The sequence below is a fragment of the Chanos chanos genome, chromosome 1 (genome assembly GCF_902362185.1).
Source record: "Chanos chanos chromosome 1, fChaCha1.1, whole genome shotgun sequence".
Taxonomy (NCBI): domain Eukaryota; kingdom Metazoa; phylum Chordata; class Actinopteri; order Gonorynchiformes; family Chanidae; genus Chanos; species Chanos chanos.
Window position 1 is genome coordinate 6,151,686 of NC_044495.1, and position 14,332 is coordinate 6,166,017.

General features: G+C 43.5%; 1 protein-coding gene across 1 annotated transcript in view; it reads right to left on the reverse strand.

Annotated features, from left to right (window-relative positions):
• Positions 1 to 14,332, reverse strand: part of eif2ak4 (eukaryotic translation initiation factor 2 alpha kinase 4) — a 30,951-nt gene that overhangs the window by 12,068 nt on the left and 4,551 nt on the right. The window contains exons 8-27 of the mRNA XM_030781436.1: positions 13,329 to 13,486; positions 12,423 to 12,964; positions 10,970 to 11,085; positions 10,540 to 10,694; positions 9,398 to 9,852; positions 9,044 to 9,116; positions 8,572 to 8,661; positions 8,038 to 8,160; positions 7,534 to 7,638; positions 6,720 to 6,783; positions 5,926 to 6,005; positions 5,410 to 5,542; positions 4,899 to 4,939; positions 4,416 to 4,652; positions 3,641 to 3,716; positions 2,567 to 2,688; positions 2,033 to 2,082; positions 1,742 to 1,910; positions 940 to 1,056; positions 145 to 210 (exon numbers count right to left, since the gene is read on the reverse strand). Of these exons, the coding sequence (XP_030637296.1) occupies positions 145 to 210; positions 940 to 1,056; positions 1,742 to 1,910; positions 2,033 to 2,082; positions 2,567 to 2,688; positions 3,641 to 3,716; positions 4,416 to 4,652; positions 4,899 to 4,939; positions 5,410 to 5,542; positions 5,926 to 6,005; positions 6,720 to 6,783; positions 7,534 to 7,638; positions 8,038 to 8,160; positions 8,572 to 8,661; positions 9,044 to 9,116; positions 9,398 to 9,852; positions 10,540 to 10,694; positions 10,970 to 11,085; positions 12,423 to 12,964; positions 13,329 to 13,486 (2,972 nt within the window). The remainder of the gene's footprint in view (positions 1 to 144; positions 211 to 939; positions 1,057 to 1,741; positions 1,911 to 2,032; positions 2,083 to 2,566; positions 2,689 to 3,640; positions 3,717 to 4,415; positions 4,653 to 4,898; positions 4,940 to 5,409; positions 5,543 to 5,925; positions 6,006 to 6,719; positions 6,784 to 7,533; positions 7,639 to 8,037; positions 8,161 to 8,571; positions 8,662 to 9,043; positions 9,117 to 9,397; positions 9,853 to 10,539; positions 10,695 to 10,969; positions 11,086 to 12,422; positions 12,965 to 13,328; positions 13,487 to 14,332) is intronic.

Sequence of the window (14,332 nt, forward strand, 5' to 3'; positions counted from 1 at the left end):
TTTCATTACCAATCATGGTCATTGGTCATGTATTCATGGCTAAAGATAATACAGACACACTAACTGACCAGCAACTTAGTCGAACACTGGCATAACTCGAAGACCAGACAGATTTTATCTAAGGGACTGGTAAGACCAACTTACACTGTTACTGGACAAAGACAGGTTACAAAACTTGGCCTCCACTTCACGCTTGGTTAATTTCTCACTCTGTGGTAGACAGAAACAGAGAAAGAGAGAGAGAGACAGAGAGAGAGAGAGATGAGGGGGAGACTCAAATTACAGATTATGTAACTAGTGTCTCCACAGAGAGACATAACGTTACCAAAGCCACGAACTCGATGAACTCCAACAGGGGAAAAAAAACCCCAAAAAAAACCATTTTTCACGACTGCAGGTCTTCACGCATTAGCCGAGCCTCAGGAGAATACCAGTTTATGAGTGTGACACCTTTCGTTTCCACGGTGACTTGGTGTGCCACGGGGCATACAGAGGATTACGCCGGCAAAACACCTCACACGCTACTTCAAAGGGACGTCTGACCTCTCATAGACCGCAAAGAGCAACACCTTTGCCTCTGACCACTTTTCCACTGACATTCTGAACATTCCGCACAGGTTCTGAACGAAGAGGACTCACCTAACCATCCACCTACTTGGCCAGACATTTCTGTCTTGTATCGATGCTAACCGTATTCGTCCATTTCACATTAATCACACTTCCTCACATTACCTAAAGCAATAAAAACATCTCTTTTCCCCCAAAAACATATCAAAGTAATCCATTGATCTAACAAAGAAAACACAGCAAGGTAAATCATGGCACTTCAGAATCTGTGTATGAGGAATTTATTGAACATAAATCTACGTGTGTCGGGTCATGATCTGTGTTTGTTGACGGTGGGACAGTTTTGAGTGTGTCTCAGTTTGGTTCTCTCACCATAGCTTCACACAGTATACTGGAGGCCTGGTTTAGCTTGTCCTCCGGCACGCCGCTGTGAAGAAGGATAGCCTTCAACAGACTGCTGTGGTTCAGGTAAATGCAGTAGTTTCTCTCCTGCCGGCACGAAAGACATGACCCGTTAAAGATCGACACCAACCTACTAGCTGTACACACAGCAAAAAAAAAACAAACAAAAAAAAAAAAACACACTTCACACTCCCCACAGCCAGCACTAAACACACACTGGCTGGTACACTGAGTACATTCCTGGAAAGTGCGTACAGACATAGCAAAACATCTGAGGGGGACTGAAGTATGACCAGACTACAGTTCTTCATTCAGGAGCTGTTTCATCTCTAAAAAAAAAAAAAAAAAAAAAAAAAACCACACCAAGGCCACGATTTAAGATCATCAACGTTTTGCTGATTGACCAAACCCCCTTAAAATCAAAACAAGAAAGGAATTATTTCTGAGGAAAACATGGAAAACGTGAAGTTTTTAACTGTATATACTCCTACATGCCGTGGAAGATTAGGTCTGTTACAAGGAGAGAATTTCTGCCTGCGCTTTGCTGGCAAGGCGCGGTGAGCTTAACATGCTACACAGCTGCTCCTCCACAACAGATAGCGGAATATTCCTTCACCGTGGCAACAATTATTTCTAACATCGCTAATACCAGCTCCAAGTTTTTAGTATTTATCATACAGAAGTGAATGGTCATTTGGAATCATGTAATGAACACTGGACGAAAAGCTAACCGGACTCTGCTGATGTAATAAAGCCAGAACTCCTCTGGTACCTGCAGGGCACTGAACTCCTGAATGACTTCAGAGATAGTGTAGATGGTTTCAGCGTCTGGTAGGAGGGTGCCCGTTACCGGAGCGATGATGTCGAAGGCACACTCCAACAGTTCTCGTGGGTGAGTCCGGTCCAGTTTGCGCGGCCTGAACACACGCTCTATGCTGTACCTGCCAGGCATTGTAACAACTAACAGTCAACTACACAACACTACTTAAAACCACAACAGAATCATCTGAGGCTTGAGCCGATGAGCTCAGAGAAGAGAGAAATCGGAAAACGAGCGAAATACCGTTTTAAATGTGAGACGTTATTCTTCGCCACGAATCGTGCAAACGCCACCTGGTGTGGAGAGAGAGAGAGAGAGAAAAAGAGAGGTAGAAGGAGGGAGAGAGAGAGAGAGAGAAAAATAAGAGAATAATTAGTTGAGTAACTCATACTAAACAAAGGAACGAGGAAAGTGTTTCTCCATCCAATCCTACTGACACTCTGCCCTCTTTCTGTTTGCTTTAAACCCTAACCGACAAAACCCAATCCAACTAATCAAGAGCTTGACGATGGCTTGACTAGTCCAGCCCCAGTGGGACAGTCCAGGGTTCAAACTGAAACTGTGGAGGGCAGGAAATGAATGGAGAAATTTCTAGCATAGACCGAAAGCCCAACAACGGAAAAAGGACTATGACAAATGAGCACATGCATGGAAAGGATGAGGAACAGGGCCAAGCGCCAGACGGGTTCGCAGCTCTGATCGCTGAAACACCGCGGAGTCATTAGCCGAACGCGGAGGACTTCCGTGGGATTTGTTTTTGGACTGGGGGGGGCTCACCCGCAGGTCATACGGCAGAGTGACCAGCATCCCACTGTGGTCCATGAAACAGGCCAACTCGCAACCCTCGTACAACTTCCTACTCCTGGGCAAGAGGAGAGGAGTCTGCAACCTCACAGCACCTACAGCAGGAGAAACAGACGCATGTGAGTTATACAATAAAGTGTGTGTGTGTGTGTGTGTGTGTGTGTGTGTGTGTGTGTGTGAGTGAGTGTGAGTGTGAGTGTGAGTGTGAGTGTGTGTGTGTGAGAGAGAGAGAGAGAGAAAGAAAGAGAGATTTTCCTGACCCCAAGAAGAATCAGATTCAACAATAACAGATCGTTCCGATTCACACAAGAGAAAAAACTAAAGCGCTCGAATACAAATTGTACGATAATAGAAAAGCAAACCGAATACCAGCCACAACAAACAAAGCATGCGCAAATGAAATACAGCTTCCAGCGCTGGGGGAGTAAGACAAAGGCCTAAACGACTCAGACCAAACGGTTCTAGAACAACTTCAGTATCAAAGGCCTCGTATCGTGACAGGATATTGAAAACATACATTCTGTCCTGTTATCCAACATCCAATACACCGGCCCTTATAATTTACCATAAACAAAAACAATACCGGGACTTCATTTTTGTCATAATGGAGGTGGGAGTCATAAACGCAAACAAACAGCGAGTCAGGAATTCTTTTTTGGCATAACAATATGGACAGTGGCATTTCCCTCTGTCCACATGTTCCCAATTAACATGCTGACTAATAACTTACAGACAGGAACCCCCATTACAAGTGACAGTGCCGTCAGGACACAAACAAGCTCCAAACTTTCATCTAAAGGTTAATGTCTTTTCAGGAAGAGGTGTGGGGTGACATGTTTGGAAAAACACACGAGGAAGAAAGGAAGGAAAGGAAAACGTGATGAAGGAAAAATGGAGTGACGTGTAGTTTGGGGGGGTGGGGGAGGGGGCGTTCATGATGGGAATAGCGAAAACTCTCTCGCAAAATTGGGATCTGTTGCAAAATAATGAAGAGATAAGGATTTGTTTTGGAAAAAAAGAAAAAAAAACGGTTTCGGGCCTGCTCACCATGTTTTCTGAAGATCCTGGTGATGGTCTCGTACGCGTACTGTTGCAGTTTGGCAGTGGCGAAATTAAAACTGCCCTAAAGCAAAAACAACACAGAGGGGGGTCTCACTTTAGACACAGACTGCCATTGATGACGCTCAAACACAGCTAGCATTATGAGGACCAGATGAACGTACATATGGCTAAACTTCAGCATCGCTAAGGCACGACTCAACACTGCCACCTAGTGTTGGACTAACACAGCACACTCTCGTTTGCCTAAGTCAGCTTTCAGTGACATACAGGACACTGCCAGCCCTAGCTGTGTCAATCGGACACACCGTTCTGGGTAAACACTGTCAAGCCAAAGGACTCATGACACTACACACTGTTACTCTAAGATGTGGAGAGGGGTGGGAATTTTTAAAGTTATCCAATTCGTGAAGATGGATAAAAAATGAAAAGTCTGTGGTAACATCGTTTAGCCATTGTTTAGACATTGCATTTATAAATCCAATGAGCTTTTATTAAAACTGTAACTCCGTTCTATTAACCTACTCCATATGCTGGCGTGCTATGTCTGTTGTTAATGCAGAGTCCATGCAAATTATATATTAACATGGTGGTTTAACTCTGTATTATACATGTCTATGTCTGGTTGGGTGTTTAGTTTAGGGCCAAAAGACAGACACATTTTCTTCTAGTGAAAACAGACAATAAAACCTATTGAATCCTGTTTGACTCGGCGGACAGTGCAGTGGGAAGCCGACATGCCGCGTCTGCCTGTCGGCGCTACCTTGTGGATGTCGGTGTCGTACAGGTAGTCCATAACGGGCGAGACGCTCTGGGAGAAGAGCTGGTTGACCATGGTTCTGTAAGCTTTGCTGTCTACGTTGGCCATGGTGTGCTGCAGGACCTCGTGGAGCTCCGACTCCTCCAGCTGGGGCGGGGGGAGCAGGTCACTTTTCAGCAGCTCCACCGCGGTTGGCCGAAGGGCCGGGTCGTGATTCAACAACCAGCAAATGACCTGACTCTAAGGGGGAGGGAGGGAGGGAGGGAGGGATTTGTGATCTTGTAGTAGAGGCAATAGTTACTTCTATATACATAAATACATATATATACGTGTGTGTGTGTGTGTTCCTTTTTTATATATATATATATATATATATATATATATATATATATATATATACACACACACACACACACACACACACACACAGGGTTTTTTTTTGTACAATTTCATATTATGTAGATGTTAGATGTGAGTGATGGTCACCTGTGTTCCCTTTTCATACGTGTCAAAGTCTTCTGGAAATTCTATTGGTTCCTGTACACAGGAATATATCACAGATAAGACATTTGATTGATCAGACAGATCCAGTGAGTGACAGACTAACATGAGGAGTAATAAGTCTTACAATCTCTCGTTAATTAAAACCACTCAGCCCTACTTTACAGTCAGTGCTACCTGTCAGTGTCTTCACTACACACCTGCTACTGTTAACTACAATCCACTGTCATGACTGTGTAGGAACCCAACCTTTCATATGTTTGTCACAACTGTAATTAAGAAATCAACTGTTACGGGGGAAGCAAACAGTTCACGTGTTTTAAAGATTTTAATAAAACTTTCAGACGGGGGACTGAATACTTTAAAACCAGTCCTTGTCAAGCCCAAAATGAAACTCATATGACCTCTCTTCTTCTTTTTCTTTTATTTTACTTTTCTCTCAGCTGTAGTGAGTGCATTGAGGTGTAGTCCATTATGGAGGGTGGCCCTCAGAGACCAGGACAGGTTCTGGTTTTTGTCTGCCTTACCCCCCTGAGCTGACTGAGCAGGCAGATACGCTCTGAGGCCGTGGTCATGGGTCTGTAGGACATCTCAAAGAGGATTATCCCCAGGCTGAACAGGTCTACCTTCTGTGAACAACGAGGCAAAAACAAAAGAAAGATACAGGATCGAACGACCGACATTCATGAAACCATCGCGAGACCAGACACTTTAGAGCATGGTCGGCCAACCCCAGTGTGGGAGAGCTTCAGTCCTGCTGCTGTCCGTATTACATATCTACCGCAGCATCTGATTGTTTCAAAAGTGCACAACCTTCACGAAAACATCAACTTCAACGGTGCACAAACTTCAAGAAAAACACCTTACTGAGAGGTGAGTGCACAAAACAGCAAGACTTTGGCCCTCTAAGACTGCTACACAGACTAAACAAAAAGAACACATAGCAAAGGAATATATAATATATGTTCAACAAACGCCACATCGCCTGTTTACTGAACAACGTTCGTTTTACCTGGTTGTAAGTGGCTTTGGTGTTTCCTTGCACCTCTGGGCTGACATATAAGGCTGTGCCAACCATTCCCGTCAGGTTGCCTGTTTGTAAAAAACAAAACAAAAAAAACACGAAGTATGTTTTTCAAAGCGGAGTCTTGATGCAGTACACACACACACTGTAAAAATATCATTTTACAGAACAAATGATGAACAAATGAACAAATGATATGGCAACCTACTTCTCAGATCTGTTTTTTTTTTTACTCAATTCATCTTTTGGTTTACGGACTTAAGAGGTTAGAAAAAAAAATGGATTTAATTTAATTTAGAAAAAGAGAATAGCTCTTGTCAGCCCTTTTCTTTCTGTCTCTCTCTCTTTCTTTCTTTTTTACAGAGTTAAATCCCACAAAACCTTTTGGGAGCATACCGCTCCGTAAGTGGACCTGAAGCTGAACTTTCTATGATAACAGGCTCCACCAAAAAGAGCTTGACCTGAACTTTTTTTTTTTTTTTAACTGAAGATGGAAGAGGATATTCCCAGTGCAGTGATGGGTGATGTGTGACCTGAACTGGACGAATAAAACAAACGATTACTCAGAGCTTCTGTTGCCTCAGGACAGGAAAAAAAAAAAAATCATTCAGCGTGTCTGCCCTTTACTGGAAAATGTAGCGGCCGAATCAACCCCCTCGTCCAGGCCAAACAGAAAAACCTCTCTGTGTTCAGCACAAGAGTCCATAACGTAAAACGGATGAAGACACAAAAAACAACAAGTGAATCACACACTTTTTGGAAACCGTCTGGCGTTTGATTACCTGTTGGGTCTGGTTTCAGGACGAGACTCGAACTGCCCTCTTCCACTTCCAGCTTCCCTGCGGCCTGAAACAGACAAGAAACAAACACGGAGAGCGAGAGGTTAGAGCAGAATAACAGTATGTGTCTGGAGGATCTCCCTCACACAGCTACGAGGGAGTCAGATGAGCTCCAGTTTGTCATCAGTCAGTGAACGGAGGATTAGTGCATCGACCATATAGCCCAATGACTCTCCACTTACAAATCACATTATAAAGCATTCCACTGGAAATGCAGTATAAACCGCAAACCAACACCACCGATAAAACCCCCGCCGTTACGAGGGTGGTGCGTCACCGTGGTCACTGGCCTAATAACTGGAAGGTTGTTGGGTCAAACCCAAAACACGAGGGGTCACTGCCAACGTGTTCCTGAGTGCCCTGGGTACTTAACCTCAAGGTCACCCCTGAGCGGAGCGAACATCTGACAAAGACATAAATGATTCCTATCCCCCTTCTGAATCAGAGAATCAGTGAAACAGACACAACTGTAACTAGACATTCACTGCACTTGTCATTGTACATTAATATTTACCTGGAGATGTCAATGTTAAATAGAGCTAGTGCGACATTTATATTCATATACTGACAAGAACTATTCTCAACACTGTCCATTTCGTCCTAAGATGGAGCTGTAAGTAAACCATTGCCGAAAACTACCGAAGCAATTCACATTACTGAGGTAACACAGTTTCTATGTCAGAGAAGGGCCAGCGTCTCAAGAGAAAAAAAAAAAAAATGTTTGACCGTTACAGCATGGTGTAAATGTAAACAGTACCACATTGGCAGGATGGTCCGTGGCCAGGCCAAAGTCCCCGATTTTCACATGGTCCTGAGAATCCAGGAAAATATTGACCGGCTTCAGATCTCTGTGAATCATTCCCTGTGCAAACGGAGACAGTGAGAAAAACATCCCGTCAGACAGCCAAGTGACAGCGTTAACCTGCTGGACAACGTGCAATGACAAAACCAAAGAAACTAACAATGAAATTAAAGTGCAGTCCATTGTTCACATATAAGAATACAGATGGCCTGGGGTGTTTCAGTGGTGCAGTGGAGAAGATGCCAACCATACTCCTCAGAGGCCTGGGTTCAAATCTGGCTTGGTCAGGCATCCGCATGAACAAACCTGGCAGCGTCTGGTGAGGGGAAGCTTGTAGGAGACAAGATCCTCATTGCTTTGGCAGAAACCCGCCTAACTGGTCGCAGTGCCAGGTTACCATAGCGCCAATTGGTTTCCTATGGATGCCTGGCCAAGACAAGCCAGAGGCTCCTTGTTTACCTGTTCGTGGATATAAGCCAAGCCGTCCAGGATTTCCCTGAAGAGCCTCCAGAGACGGCTGCTGTCACGGTACAGGCCCTGGTCTATGGTGTCCCTTAAAGTGCTTTTCTCACAGTATTCCATCTGCGCAGGACACAAATGCAGGAAACTTCTCAACCCAGATTCATTTTAGTTTGGGATTACAGTTTTTTGAACAAGTGTTTCTTGTATGTCCCCAAACCCCACCCACCCCAATCCAATTATTTATTTTTCATGTGTTTTTTTTTTTTTTTTAAATACTACTGTTATCACTGTACACAATTCCTCATACTTATGCAGCAAGAAATATATTTATATTTTTACCATAAAATATCAAATTGACACAGCACTGCTAAAGCACAAAACACTGAAAGAGGTAAAAAAAAAAAAATGATAGGTTTTTAAGTTTAAAGTAAAACATCATAAAAGGTTAATTAGTTTGAATAGTATTCTTGCAATAAAAGCTAACGGTCACAAACCGGTCAGTTTAACGGTGAACCTGCCAAACATACTCACCTGTATGTACAGGTAATGTGCAACCAGCAGAGGCATCTCTGAGTCCGTGCTTTCTGTTACGTCTGTCGCTGTCTTTCCTCTCGTTTTTTCCTGTCAGGTCAAACACATACACACAGTAGATGTATAACAAACAGCTAAAACTGTTTTATAATGCACACATTCACTGCAAACCCGACCTGAGTCAAATAATCACGCGAAACGTTCAAAAGACTGGGCCCTGTCCCAATACTCCTTAATAACTTGCGTCATTTACTTACAAAGTTATCAAAAATTCAACTAGGACTAAACGTACTGAAGCAACAGCAAGAAAAAATCATGTGAAAGCCTCAGAGAGTGTTTAGGAAAACTACTATTCAGACCATTAGAGAGAACAAGGTCCCAAAGGAAGGACAAAGGACACGGTGAAAAGAATTGGAACGCAGCCCTGTCCTTTACTTATTTGACGTGGGTCTTGTGTAGAGGGTTCACTGACCTCAACGTATATGTCTCTGCTGCCCTCTCCGTTTTCAAAGATGACGTCACTTTCTGAATCACTGTTGGATGGGCTACATAAAGAACACGTGGAGAAACGTCAGGCTTCGCACCGTTATTGGCAAACGCCTCGTTTGTTAATGATACAGAGAATCTCTTTTCATTTGATAACATTACAGAAATAAAATCATCAATCATTCATTTAAACTTCTCCATAAGGAAAAAGGGCAAGTTGCTTGTCAAGAACTCCCTCCATGACATGATGTAACTTATCTACAGACCCAGACAAACACGTAAACTATGTTTAGCTCTATGTGAGTATCTCAAAATGACCCATGATGCAGTTGGAGCTCACAGGAACGAAGCACAGAACACATCCTCTTCCTCATCGTCGTCGTCATCATCATCATCATCGTCATCCTCGTCGTCACTGCTGCCATTGGCGACGCTGCATTTGGCGCTGGAAGATCTTTCGATGGACGTGCTCCACTCTACAGAGCTGGTCAGCGCCGGCGGGGGGGCGTTGTCCTCGATGTTGTCGGGAAGACCCAGTTCGTTGAGCCGGGGGCGGGCGTGGCGCGGGGCGGGGCGTTCCGGGGTGCTCGGGGGCTCGGAGCCATCGCTGCTGAGCACCCCCGTCGTGGGAATCTCGTGCCTCTCGATCCAGGCGTTGTAGTAGCGGACGATGTTTTCGTGGTTCAGACGCGACAGTAACGTCACTTCGCCTTTGATCCGACGGAACTGCTTGCTCGCCGGGTTCACCTGGATCCGCTTGACGGCGTAGTAACAGCCGTCGAGCTTGTTTTGGACCTGCACTCAGACACACAGAGGCAGAAACAGAAAAATGAGCCAATATATGCCACAGCACTGTTTCCCACAGAAGCCTCACAGCATATACACACACACACACACACACACACATATGTATATGTATATATGTATATGTTTATATACACACACACACATATACGTATATGTTTATATACACACACACACATATATGTATATGTTTATATATACACACACACACCTATATACATACACACCTATATACATATACACACACACACATATATATGTGTGTGTGTGTGTGTGTGTGTGTGTGTGTGTAAAAACTAATCTAATACACTTAATTCAACTGATCAGATAACTCTGATATCTACAATGTGGCCCTCCAGGAGAAAGACTGTCCTGAAGACATGTCTTAGGTTTTAATTTCTACTTGCTTCGTGTCTGTGTTCAACTGCTGCTGTTATGTTATATTTGTTAGAAAAGAGGATAAGAAATCAGGAACATCCAGGACCCTGTAAAAAAGCAGTGCTAACATAAAACATAAAATCTTGTACGTTTAGTATCTAAAGCTATGTTTCTTTGTTTCTGTTATTTTGCCCCTAAACAATATAGTGCATAACACTCAGCAGAACCCACACATCTGTACAGAATTATGGAAAATTTTGATATGTAGGTATACCGGGGTGATATCTATGTACACTTCACCTTGATAACGGCTCCAAAAGCCCCTTTCCCCAAAAGCTGCAGCTCCTCAAACTCGTTAAAGTAGCGGGACAGCTGTTTTTGCCCCTCCACGCTGAAGGGGGAGCTCAGGACATGACTGCGGGGGATGACGGTCGAGGCGAAATCGAGACCCATGTCTGTGAACAGAGAGCATCAAGAGCAGGAAACTCAACCTGAGTACACACAAAGCATAAACCACGACACTGGAAAACAGCAAAGAGAAACGTGGTGAAGCTATTATCCTCGAAAGGTGCTCTGTGACGTCTGTTTCGGTATCCCACTGACGTTTACTGGCGTTCACCCCTAATCTGTGCACACCTGCTGATTTGTTTAAGTCCAAATTCAGTATTTATGAATGTAAACAGCAGTGTAAACAAATCTGAGTTGAAGTGAACCGAACTGTGTTTTTCACCTTCGGGACTGGCCTCCCGGCACTGGGCCGGGTTCTTGGGTGACGGGGGCTGTAGGAAAGGGTGATCCAGAAGCTGCTGAGTGGTCCAACGGTCAGAATCATTTTGACCTATACACCTGAAAAAACACACACACACACACACACACTTCAGTAACCATCATTCAGATACATATACACACACGCCCAATGTGTTTAAAACATTATCATCACCACTGAGACTAGCATAACACAAGCAACACAACAATAAAAAATAATGAGAAAAGTCTACTTCTGTTCACACACACACGCACACACACACACACACACACATTTTTGATGGGCAACAGTCCAGGTCTGCGCCCGCGTGACTGACATGGAAACTTCCAGAGCTCTCTCATTATTTATAGAGTTTCTATTGATCTGGTAGATTCCTGGAGTTATATGGAGATTCCAGTCAACATCTAATCCACTGAGGTCATTGCATCACAACACAGCTGCTCTGGCAGACACATCAGCCAGCAGATGGGCAAACGGGGAGAGGAGAGAAATTCAAAGCAGACAAGAGTTTTAAAGAGATTAAAGCCAACAAGGCCCAAATGGGGGAAAAAAAAAATAAACGCTTAAGCAAAACGTGTTTTATTACTGTAACGTCGATAATTTACACTAGCATCTAAATCAATCAAGTCAGAGGAGAGGGAAAAAAAAAAACCCCATCTCAAAACACATTTATTTTAATTATGTATATTTCCACAGGGGAAAAAACATCAGAGAAAAGTTTAGAAAATTCTGACAGCAGTTCAAACACTCGCATACGGTGACGTGTAAGAATGAAGGGAGTCTCTCCATCTTTCGATGCTTTTTAAATCTGACACGACTTGGCAAACTGACTGACCAGCTATTTCTCAATCTTCTCTGTTAGTAAGACACCTACATTATTTATGATTGGCTGTTTGGAAACGTGCATCTGCGAAAAGGTTTATCATTTCAATCTGTAACGCTCAGCTGCCCTCTCATTGGTCGACGGAAAGTGTATATAAAGTGATGTAATGCCCTGTGTTGGCAGAGTGATGCACCGTTCAGAAGAACGAATAACGTTTAAAACAGGGTGGACCAATCCACTGCGTCCGGATGCGTTTTATTTTTTCATCAGCGTGTGAAAGTTATACGAATCTTCCATAATTCTCTCTGTGTCCCAATCAAAAACGTGTCGCCCTCCTATGGCTCCACTCTGTCTCTCTTAAGAGCATGGAGAGAGTTAAAGCAACAATGAGCAAACTGACATAGAATGCTAGGCCTTACCGACTAAAGTGTATAATTACCTATCCACATAATGCATAACTATGATTTAGAGAGCGATGACTATAAAAGAAAAAAAACGTTAAAAAGAACATATGGACAAATTCAATGGTTCATAAAGGCTACCGTTAATATGCACTTGGCCCAGGTCTGTTAGCTACAGCCTTAACCGGCTTACTTGTTGAGGAAGTCTTGCAGGTCAGAGGGCAGACTTGAGGGGACAGTCACCGGGTATTCCTTGACCTCTCGACCTTGACTGAGCTCCAGCAGCATGAGGCCCAAGCACCACACGTCACCCTTCTTCCCCGTCCGCGTGGGCATCACCGTGGCCTCCTCACAGAACCGTACGTGTACCTGCTCGAAAACGTCCTCTTTGCAGATGTCGGCTAACCGTTTTGCCAAGCTGTAGTCGGTCAGCCTCACACTGCCCTGGGCGTCCAGGAGGACACTGGACAGACTCAGCTGTTTGTGGACCACGGAGTTGGTGTGGAGGTAGTCGAGCGCCGTCACTAGCTGGGCCGCGTGTTGGCGTAGTCGGTCGACGGGCATGGGGGAGCTGGAAGACAGGGCCTGTGACAGACTACAGCCAGGAACATGCTCTACCAGTAGGTCCACCACAAGACAGTCCTCCCTCTCACTACAGCACAGTGCCTGGTAATGGACCAGGTTTGGGTGGTCCAGCTTCAGAAGGGAGTTTAACTCACTCTCAGCGCCATGAATCTGAATACAAAAGAAAGAGATGGGTTAGAAGAAATGTAAAACGTGAAAAGTTTAGTTTTGTAACTAAGAAACTCACAAACATTTGTATCCGTTCACACTTAATATAACAACACCCAAACAATGATTTTGTAATTCTAATTCATCAACTTTTAGACAATTTGTCAGATGGTATTTTTCTCACTTACAGCTCCTTTCTAAGTCAAACCACAAACCAAATGCAATTAAGAGTTAGATATTTCCATAAATATAAACACAAAGGTCCTTAAACTATGCTCCACCTTTAGGCCTACCACAAGGTATTCCATTTTCTCATGACAGCTTAATGCTGTTCGTAGAAATAATTGTATGAAATAATTATAGTTACCTGTTTTTTGCACTTCTCGATCTTCTCTTTCTCCTGGGTAGTGAGGAACTTGCCAATCTTCTTGTTCCAACGAAGGATCCACTCGTAAACAACAGCAAAGTCCCCAGTGGTGGAATTAAACGCATGATAGACACTACGGCCCAGTCTTTCACTCTCGCCTGTCACACACACACACGCACATGCGCACACACACACACACACAGTGACAGATTTTCACAACTTTCTAACTTTGTCTGTGGTTAATGTGGTAACTCAGTTCCTCAAATTGGAAAACATGTGCTCATATGTCTCCTAAAACAAAGCTCAAGGTCATGCCATCTCAGTTCACTGAGTTTACACTTGATCAAACACTGGCTAGCACATGCTTAGCTTAACTACTTAAAAGCTTCGGTTTTGTCAAACGATTCTAAAGAACGATAATTACTTTCTACATTGCTGTTAATCGAGATGTTAAAATCATGTTGAACCTGTTTTGTTATGGAACTATGTTCTTCTGCAGAAGCGAACAGGAATGTTTTAACTCAAAAAGACCGTCTCTAGTTTAGCCCGGTCAACCTGTCACGCTATTCATTAGGCCTAGCAGTTATGACCGATTTATCAGTGTGACCCCAGTGTGTATTAGTATGAGTCTAGTAACATTACAGTACAACATGAAGAACAGGCTTGCAGTGGGAACCAAAGGAACCAAATAGTGAACCATGAACAAAGCCAGTTCCATTTCATAGAGAAAACACAGGTTCCTGAACCGTACAATTTTCTCATAAGAGTAATTTTTTTTAATTATATAATATCAACTAGGTTTTTTTCTTTGTTTTTTTTTTTTTAATTCAGAGTTTCATGATCTCTTAAAGCTACAAGAAAGTCTTAAATTTAGAATTTTGTTCATTTAACAGGTGCTCTTCTTCTCCAAAGCGAAATGGATTCATTTCGAGTAAAAGAGAATCATGCCAGTTCAAGTCACCCACTGGGGGTTCACTTTCTGTTCAGTTGCAATTGTTCACTTT